At 50.4% G+C, this 10,371-nt stretch overlaps 1 protein-coding gene and 1 long non-coding RNA gene across 2 annotated transcripts; one reads left to right on the top strand and one right to left on the bottom strand.

The window, feature by feature from the left end:
* Positions 1 to 4,773: 4,773 nt before the first annotated feature.
* Positions 4,774 to 7,179, top strand: LOC122377044 (armadillo repeat-containing protein 3-like). The gene has a single exon (XM_043357010.1). The coding sequence runs from the start codon at positions 4,774 to 4,776 to the stop codon at positions 7,177 to 7,179; it is 2,406 nt and encodes an 801-aa protein (XP_043212945.1).
* Positions 7,180 to 7,570: 391 nt separating this feature from the next.
* On the bottom strand, positions 7,571 to 10,204 carry LOC122377045. The gene is made up of 2 exons (XR_006255757.1): positions 10,047 to 10,204; positions 7,571 to 9,674 (listed from the first exon to the last, which is right to left on the bottom strand). It is a non-coding gene; the product is annotated as an uncharacterized LOC122377045 (long non-coding RNA).
* Positions 10,205 to 10,371: the final 167 nt, after the last annotated feature.

The raw sequence follows: 10,371 nt of genomic DNA, 5'->3' as shown, positions 1-10,371 counted from the left end.
GCATGAACAAAATGTTTTTTCTTTGCATTTTGAGATTCTAATTAGCCTTACATTTGGTTTCATATTTGTCATATATTAAAGGCTTCATATTTGCATTCTTATTTAGAAATCAATACTGTGCTGGCTTGCAGCTGGCACGTAGTTAGGTACATATTGATTTGCTGCTGACATTTTTATTTACATTATAGGTATATGCAAGGTGTGTTATGTGGTTTCAATAATAATAGCAACATGTTTTTCTTTATTTTTATTTCATACATAAATAAAATGGTTAATGTTAGCTTTTTTAAAATATCTACATGTAGTTAGTTCACTAGTTGTCGGGAATTACATATGCAGTATGCACCCATGAATGTATTTCACTACATAGTAAAGCAAGCGTCACACTTCTTTTTGCAACAAAGGAGAGGCGCTGTAGGTTAGGTTTTAGATTTTAGGTTTTAGGTGGTAGGTTTTAGGTTGTAGGCTGTGTTAGGTTATGCCAGGTTTGATTAGGTTTGGTTTGGTTTGGGTTGATTAGAATTAGCATCTCTGGGTACAGCGCCTCTCCATGGTTGCAGAAATAAGTGTGACGCCTGCTTTACGACTACCTGTATTTCTTGGGTTTGCACAAACATTTTATGTTGAATAATTTGATGAGTCTGTCCAATGTGTTAAATCAGAATTGAGTCATGAGTTGATTCAAATTATTTAACAGAACCCTTGAGTCATGAGTTGAATCGAATCGTTAAACTGAAAATATGCTTGAATCATGAGTCGAATTGATTCATATATTTCTTGTCATGTTTGAGTCAAGAGTTGAATCGAATCATTTCAATTAAAGTTTTTGGAATCATGAGTCGAGTCGATTCAGTTTTAGGAAACTCTCTTCTGAATCGACTCACCAAAAATTTGAGTCGTATACAACCCTGGTAACCACTAACCATCAACAGCACCACTTTAACCCGCGCCGGGCCGGGGGGGGGGTGTTTGAACACCCCCCCCCCTTGCGGTTTTTCGCAGATATCTCAAAAACGGCGGCGCGGAGCGCCGCCGTTTTTGGCACACCTGTTTGTGCATCTTTTCCGCACATGTTGTGAAAATTTCAGACCCAGGTCACCTTAGGTCAGGTCACCAGGTCACGCCAAGTGACCTCACCTCAGAAAAAATAAGAATGCTCGTCATAGCTACACCGACTGAACAATTGCCTTGAAACTTTCAGCGATTGATTAGAGCAACACTATCTATAAAATGTTTATCTCGGAATTTTGATATCGGTGACCTAAGGTCAGGTCAATTTTGCGGCCTCTCCATTATAAGTCAATGGGAGAAAATTGAAAAGCGCCTGTTTTGCACGAACGCTATTCTAGACACTCTCAAACGTCGAGATGTAGGTAAAATAGACACACTGAACCAGAAAATGGCAACTGTGACCCCTCGTTATGTCCCCGAGGTCATCTCAGGTCACGAACAGAATCTAACAGTTTTTCGATGATAACTTCTGATAGAGGCGTGCTAGAGCGCTGAAAACGCCTTAGATGTGTTCGGCTCGACGTTGCGGATCGACTGATATGCAACATGACCTTTTCCGGTCAGGTCATGACCTTGACCTGAGGTCAAATTTTCAAGTTGACCTTTCAAGGTCAAATTATAGTTCATTCGACGCGTCTCGACGAGAGGAACACGATGCTGGCAAAAGTAATGTCATAGCTCTTTTGAGTCAAAAGTTATTGCCGAAAAAACGTTTTTCGTAAAAACGGCTATTTTTGGAGTTTTTGCCCTCTGGAGGCTAAACCGTTGACCTGAGGTCAAATCTGATAACATTACTCAGAAAGGTCTGTAAAAGGGCTATCGAATGCGCTTTTTTGCGGCGCTGTAGCTCTATTGGTTCCCGAGATAGCCGTTGGCAGTTTCCAAAATGTTGAAATAGTCAACATTTTACCTTTGGTGACCTCTGGTGACCTGACCTTTGACCTGACCAAAAAAATGACCGAAGTGTTTTCGTCCTTATTTTTGACGTTCTTTCGATTGCCGCTTACCGCGTGTCGCTACGTGGCCCAGGAGCCGAGTTAGAAGGGGGGTGTTCAAACACCCCCCCGCGGCCCGGCGCGGAATTTCAGAGCACCGGCCCGGCGCGGGTTAAGATTCCGATCTTCTGTTCTTCACAGTTCACTTATTGCACCCAGACATAGCCTTTCAACACTATGCAATGCGACAACGCCCTCCCATCTGTTACGACCGGAGACACGAGCGTGGGGAGACGCCCACGCCCGGTGACCTGTTACAAACACATGAGACGGTGGAACTGGTGAGAAGTAAGGACAAACAAGTGCACCACGCCTGTGCCGAGTTTGTCCATTGCGCCTGCAGATAAAGCCGAGAGACGCCCATGGTAACGGCCGGGTCACGTTTTGATTCAACGCAATGTGGTGTTTGAGCTACCGACTTTTTTAGATGAATTGGCCATGAATACGAGTGCACTTTCTTATTAAATTGAAAATGCGATAGGTATCTGATACGAGTAGGTATACATTTTGTGAAGGGTTGAAAGCGAAACATTTTGCGCCATTTATTCCATAAGCCAGTTGTAATTTATAATAGAAAATACCTCTTATCTCTAAATATATAATAGACAAAAGAGCTATATAAAGCTCATCGACAAACTGAAGGTAACTTTCTGTCTTTGAAAACATCTATTAATTAACGCTGAAGCCATCATTCATTCCGAATCACTCCCTCTAATTTCCTGCAGCCTTTGCTCCGCTACATTTAGTACGGCACAAACAGGGCACGCTAATTTGTGTGCTTACTAGCGACACATTGGCCGTATAAATGAGCACCATTTGCCAAAATATGAGGTGAACATCAAAGTCTGCTGGCTATATGAGACTGGCTTGTAATATGGTTGAACAAGGTAAACATATATTTTGAGCTCAATCCATGCAAGAGAAGGGGTAATAAAGATCGATAAAATAAGGTATGAGCACAAAACGAGATTGAAGTTGGGAAAGATATGATTGTTTTCTATGTCAAGTTCGAACCAACGTCAACTGCAGCATCCGGGTTTCAGCAACAGGACGCCATTAGCCGTGTCATGACACAGGACCAGCCGAACAATGCAGAGTAGCATAGCGATGACATATCTGATAAAGCCGCACACGAGCCGGACACCCTCAGACCGTTTGATGTTCACCGTCCACCACTCGCCGCCGGCAAGGTCTGATCATCATAACCGGCGCCACAACCGGGTGAGAACAGCTCACATTCAATAGCTGCACCGCTCGCCGCCCTCCGCGCCGGGGCGGAGACGGCTCCGGCTCACTGGTTTACGAGAGTGGAGAACACGACTCAGTTATCTCTCGGTCAGTTATGACCCTTTGGAGTGTTCGTGTGCGGACAGCTTGTTAGTCCAGGGCGCCTGAGGAGGGAAAATCGGCCCATGGCCGGCGCGGGCGGATGGGGGCTGTATTAGGTCGAACGGCTGTATCGTGAGGGATGGTTTACGAGAATTGGTTACTTGATGGATGGAAAGGAGCGTGCCGACCAGCGGTTGTCAGCGTTCAGGATGATCTGTTATAGGTCGTATGATTACGGCAATGTGTATTGCATTGTGTCGTGAGCTACACGAGGCAATAGTGAGATACGGGTTTGACCAAACCAAAGTTCAAATCCTTTGCTTTTGCTAAACGTAACTCCAAACATTATTTTTCGCTAAACGCTAAAAAGACACTTTTTGCTATTGACTGATTTATTTCTTCTAGCGTAAAGTTGCTAAACGATTTGATAGGCACATAACATGAATAATCAATTAGGCGCCTTTGAAGTAGGTAGCGTCCTAGATGATGTACTCTTATGTCCATGGAACATAATATAAATATACCTACCTACTTCACAGTCACGTCTCTACAGGAGCCTTGTCTAGACCGGTTCATAAGTGATCAGGCTTGGGACGTGTGCCAGCCGGCGGCAAATACGCCGGCACGTGACCGGAATTCTGGCGCACCAAATCTGCCATCAGACGTCGCCGACTAAATCGAAACGACAGTGATTAGGTAATACCGCCGGAGATTAGGTTTCTGCGCCGTTTAGCATTTATGATGGATTGTGAAACGGCGCTCAAAGTGCCGATCTTATGTAACGTAACTCTAAGATTTCAAGTCGCGTAAAGTCATACAACACACCTATAAAAGGCGTCGTTTTGAAACATCCCTTTCAGTTTTCGCGTATCTCATTTATTGAGATAGCTACGTATCTTATGCGTATTTTCCGCATATGGGGGATCGTTTTTAGCTCCGGGGCGCCATTAAAATGTGAATGGCGAGTACAACGCTTAGCTCGGTGATACCGATAACATTTTACCACGTGCAGTTGCGATAATCTCACAAGGCAGGCGATTTATAACTCCCGAAATCCTTGCCGAAATTATTGCTCTCGGTCGTTCGTTGCTCGTTGCTCGTTGGGCTCAAGATTACTACAACATAGTTGGGCTGTTCGGGCTGTTCACCGTTTGCGTATATTTAGAGTCTTGACCTTTTGGGAGCCCAAGGGTCCAGGGCCCGTCGGGACACTTTACTGCAACTTTAACTTATTTTGATCTGTTCTCACTTACGTTCTAGCTCACAATACGTGGTCTTTTGAGATAGACGAGTCTGTGTAAAGCTTGCAATCTGTCTCACATATCAGCTAACTTTCTGAAAGCTGAGGTATCCACTCCTGGAATACTCTCAGGATAGTCAGAAGAACGAAAGCGTCCATCGAGTTTTCTTCTCTCCGCCTCCAGCCACCGCCCTCAGGATGCCGCTTCAGAAGGGCGAGGCGGTGGAGCCGGGCCGCGTCGAGCCGCCGTTCCAATGGGAGACGCACATCCCGCACACGGTGGCGCTGATGCTGAACGCCACGGAGGAGGACCTTGTGCTCAAATCCTGTCAGTCGCTCTACAAGTTCGCGCACGAGGCCGAGGTGAACCAGCAGCTGCTGCTGCAGTACGATATCCTGCGCCTCCTTCTCGACCACCTGGGTCACTCCAACCGCAGCGTGCGTCGCATGGCCGCGATGACGCTCTGCCAGCTGGCCGGGAACGCCACCGTACAGACGTCCTTCCTCGCCGACGGCGGCGCCGGGGGACTGACGCGCCTCATCGAGAGGCTGGTCGCCGACGACGACCCTGTGGTTGACGAGTTCGTCAGCGGAGCGCTCTTCAGGGTGGCGTCGCAGCCGGTCGGTCAGGCGGCGCTGCTCGTCGGGGAAGCTGTACCCGCGCTCACCCACCGGCTGACTTCATCAGATCCGGACGTGCTGAAGAACTGTCTGGACACCCTGCTGGCTGTGCTCCAGGACTTTCAGGCGGTACCTGTGTTCGTGGACAGCTCTGGGATAGAGCGCGCGCTGGCGCTGGTGCGAGTTGAACCCCCGGTGCTTGTGGACCTTGCCCTGGAGGCACTGCGGAAGGCTATGTACACCGAGCAGGGGCGTAGACGGCTGAGGGAGATTGGAGGACTTGAGGACCTGCTGACTCTGCTTGAAGAAGACACACAAGAAGCGCACGCGGCGAGGATTGTGGCGGTCCTCGAGCACGCCACACTCGATCCAAAGAGCGTCCGCTCTATGCACCGGAACGGAGGTCTCCTACTGATGGTGCAGACTGCCAGAAACAGCAGCGACCCTCAGGTTCTGGCACAATGCGGGGAAGTTCTCGGTCACCTCGGCAGTGATCGGCCGTGTGCACTGTCCATGCGCGAGCTCGGCGCAGAGGCGGTAATCGTCGGCTCTCTGCTCAGCTCCACGCAGCCGGCGGCGCAGCGCGGCGGTGCGCGAGCGCTGGCAGCGTTCGCCCTGCTGCCGGAGGCGCAGGAGGAGATGGTGAACCGCGGCGCCGTGCCGATCCTGCTCAACATGATCGGCGTGCAGGAGACAATCGGTCCGGCGGCTGCTGCACTCGCCGCCATCACCAGAGGACATGAGAACGCGTGTCGCCAGGCCGCCGAAGGCCTGGCGAAGATCGTGGACCGCCTGAGTGGTGATTGTGACGAGACGGCGGCGCACGCTGCGACCGCACTGGCCAATATGGCCGGCCAGGAGTCGGTGCGGCCAATGGTGGCCACCAGTCGCGCGTGTGACCGCCTACTGGCCTGTCTGGGCTCCGGCAGCGCACCTCTGCTCGTCGCCGTCTGCGAGGCCCTCGGAGTGATCAGCATGAGCCTGCGCGCGCGCCACGCGCTGGTCGAACACCACAGCGTCAACCTGATCCTGAACCTGCTGAAGAGCGACTACCCCGCCGTGCGCAGCGCCGCTGTCGAGGCCCTGCAGATGCAGTCAGCCGACCCGGCGGCAGCAGAGCAGCTCTGTGCCGACCCGGACGCGATCGCAGCGCTCCGCCGACTGCGTGCCACCTCAGCTCTGAAGGTGATCCTGCAGGTGAACATATCAGCGCTCTACAGCCAGTTCGGTCGGCTCACGGCCTACCATCGGCTGACGGACGGATTCTTCGACGTGGGCCGCGGCGAGGACGGCGACGTCTTACCTGATCTGATCACTGAGTTAGAAAGACCACCTTGTCCGGGCCGGTTCGTGTTTCTGCTCAACTCTGGAGTATGTCCCGCCCGCGTTGATGCTGCCGGTGATGACGCCGCTACGAAAGCCGCGCAGCAGTCGCCGCCGCGTCGCTCGCCGCGCCGGACCGACCGGGGCGCGCGCGGCACATCTCCCGTCTCTGAACGTCCCCCGGCGCGGCCGGTGCCGCCCGAGGACCCCCGGCTGGCCGCCTACGTGTCTTACGTCCGCCAAACGGTAGCACCTCTCGACTGTGAGCTCCAGCAGGCGGCCGAGCTGGCACAGTTCGTGGCGGACCGTATGGGCGGCACGGTGAGCCGAGACCAGCTGCCGACCTGGTCAGCGGAGCGGCAGCTCTCCGAACTGCGGCGTCAGAGGGCCAGCAACGTGCTGCCCGTTGGAGAGGTGAGCCGTGGGGGTCTGCGCTGCCGCGCGCTCCTCTTCAAGTTCCTCGCCGATCAGATTAACGTCCCGTGCACCCTCACCAGAGGCAGCTTCGGCAAGTACTGGAACAGTGTGTTTGTCACGGACCGGAGTCGCGGCGCGCCGGCCGGGGCGTACGCGGAGAAGGTGGTCGATCTGATCCACCAGCCCGGGACGCTGATGACGGTGGGGACCGGTGACGCCGTCAGCTACACGACCGGCTTCTGAGATCGGAGCAGACCGCTGATAGCGTGTAAAGATACCAAACCAGTAGATATTGCAGTTGATGACGTTAAGACACCCATGCATATGGTTGCGTTTTGTGCCGTGAATATTCGCCACTGCTGATAGCAAAATAAATCTGCTCGGAATAGGGATATTGGATACAAACACATGAAGACGGTACATCAATGGTGAGGACGTTACCACATATTCTGGGAGCTCACAAATAAATGCGCACCTGATACATCACGATCCGGCACATTGAGGCGGAATACCGGGTGTAGTAATGGTAGAACATTAATGTTGGATGTATATGATAAAGCTCATATAGGGAACACAAGAATTAATGCAAAATCAATCAATCAATCAATCAACCTTTTTGAAAAAATCCGCAAGAGACGCTTATGATTTTTATTCATGCGATATTTCGATAAAAGATAAAAAGAACGGCCAAAAGTAGATAGACAGACGTTGCAAGTCAAAAATACGTACAAGGTAAGACGATTGACGAATACAGCTTTCAAAGCCAACAAATGAATGTCACTGCCCACTGGTTTGGCTTGAGAAAGTATGCACGCCGCACGGTTACATGAGATCTCCTTGATCGTGACGGCACTCACTTATGTAATCCATCGACATTCACATTAATCCTATATTCATAATTACCAGAAATGGGAAAAAAGATGGGGTATTTAACAGCCACATATTTGGATATGAATGATGCATGTGTACACCCGTCACTCCCCTTTATATGTATTACAGGGAGTTTGAGAAATCCGTGACTTTGCAAACTCCCTAGGTGGTTTGAAAATTCCCTGACCCGTCAGTGAGTTTGCAAACTCACTAGGGAGTTCGCAAACTCACTAGGGAGTTCGCAAACTCACTAACCGTTCAGGGAGTTTGAGAAATAAAACAAAGGCGGCTATAAGTTGTAGGGCCTATATAACCTACGCACGCTGACAAATAGCCCACAGATCATATACACACCATACTTTTGATTTTAAACTGTTTAGTGACTCGGCCCATGCATGTACCGCCGCTTCATTTAGCCATACATTTATTTAGCTCACGGCCCAATTATATCCGTTCCACACAAGTGTAGCTATTCAAAGTCACTGCTCAATATATCAAAGTAGAAACAGCTCAGTTGGTCATTTATGCTAAAGTATAGGCACAAGTGTGGAGCACTTGTGTAGAACGGATTTTAATTGGGACGTGAACTAAATAAATGCATGGATGAATGAAGCGGCGGCACATGTTTGGGCTGGATCACTGAACAGTTTAAAATCAAAGTAGGTATTTATGGTGTGCATATGGTCTGTAAGCTTTTTGTCAGCGGGCGACGGTTCAATAGGCCCTACAACTAGCCGCCTTTGTTCTAACATCACGGACGGCACGTATGCTACCCATATGCTACATATGTACTTGTTTTTATTTGTCCCAATCGCTCTGGAATTTCTCAAACTCCCTGACCGGACTCACTGATGGGTCAGGGAGTTTGCAAACTTCCTAGGGAGTTTGCACACTCACTGATTTCTCAAACTCGGGCTGTAACATATACACTGATGCGAGGCAAGTGATATCTACTATCCCCCGTCATCTAGCATGGAATAATAGTCACAGGTGTGTGGGAAGATTGATGCATTTAATGCCAGTCAAACGAAAACACATTCACACATTTATGTCGAAACCATCAGCCATAGAATAGGTAACATGAAAGATTCATGTTATCTATGCATCAGCCCATGCCCTGATATCGCTATCACAGTTCGGTACCACACTCTTGAGTATTCATTGGTGCCTGGAATTGAACATTTGGTTAGCCGCTTCAGCCCACTAAGGTGTCATTTTTTATAACTATTTTCAACTTTGGGATTTGCGATAGAAGCACCGATGCCCTGATCTGCACGGAGGTTCAGCAGACTACGGAAAAACTCGCTGGGTTTTCTGAAAGGCGTCGGCTCCTCGTTCCCCAGTGTAGCAGTACCCGGCGGTCGCGAGCTGCCGGATACCGAATCACAGCCCGCTCCATCTACGATCCGTTCCCGCAGCCCGGTCTTTGCGCAGATGTCGCCCCGGTCACTGTTCGCGATCAAGTTACCGACCTCCGCACCGCTGGCTTCAGCGCGTTTCACACTGTCTACCAGAGGCAGCCCACTTGCCTCATATGGTCTCACACCGTCTACCTGAGGAAGCTCACTTGCCTCATCTTGTCTCACATTGTCTGTCTGAGGGAAGGCACTTGCTTCATCTCGTCTCACACTATCATCCCGAGGCATTCGCTCGCCCTGAGCGCCACCCCGCCCACACATTCGACGCATCAGCAGTGACCGATACCTTCGACAGCGCACAGTCGGCTCCTCACCGGTCTCTGTCGTCAGCGCCGCTACCTCAGCAGGCTCCAGGCCAGCCTCTGAGGTCAACAGAGACGTCAGCGACGCCGCGTCGAATCCGACGAACGGACAGCCGCCGCAGCTGGAGACGCTCTGTCCGCAGCGCTCCTGGGGGTAGGAAGGAGTGTAAGAGAGCGAGCGGATGAAACCTCAGTAGATGGCGGACGGACTCCGTGGCTGTACCGACTACATGGACCAGTAGCCGATCAGTCACAGCATGGTATCATCAGATCCAGACCAGAACACCAGAGTGATGGCCCATCTTGTACTGTGCATCGTTATTCACAGTTGCATTGGCAAATTATGCCCGTAAACGAGTACAAAATTAAAATGCATATCATACTAGCGGTCCTATGTTGAAGAAGAGGTTACGCTCTAACTCTGTGCTAAGTATCGATACACATTATTCATCCCACGATATATTGTAAAACTGAGGCACCAGCTAATTGCCGCAGTGATCCCACCGCGTGCCCTACCCACCTGTAGTCTGCGACAGGAGTGGCTCTCGAACGCGACACGACGCCCTTCCAGACCGTACATATGTCGGAGACTGTACAGGTACCGCTTCTGGCAGCGGGACCAGCTGTGTGAGCAGGTCGCACCGTGTCCGGCCGGCTGGCAGTACTCACGCTCCCAGAACCTGAGGAAGCAGAGCGGTCAAATGTACCGGATTGGGCCAAATGTCGTATCAGAGCCTGAACACATATGACAGTTTTCAAACAGGTGGCTTGGAAACGTTTCTTTAATACATATAGATAGCGACGTAGTTTGCATTCTTTATAATCTTATCGACGGAGTTCGACCC

The sequence above is a fragment of the Amphibalanus amphitrite genome, unplaced genomic scaffold (assembly GCF_019059575.1).
Source record: "Amphibalanus amphitrite isolate SeventyFive unplaced genomic scaffold, NRLGWU_Aamphi_draft 002481F_arrow, whole genome shotgun sequence".
Taxonomy (NCBI): Eukaryota; Metazoa; Arthropoda; class Thecostraca; order Balanomorpha; family Balanidae; genus Amphibalanus; species Amphibalanus amphitrite.
Note: the sequence above shows the minus strand (reverse complement) of the source record. Positions and strands in the feature narration are given on the sequence as shown.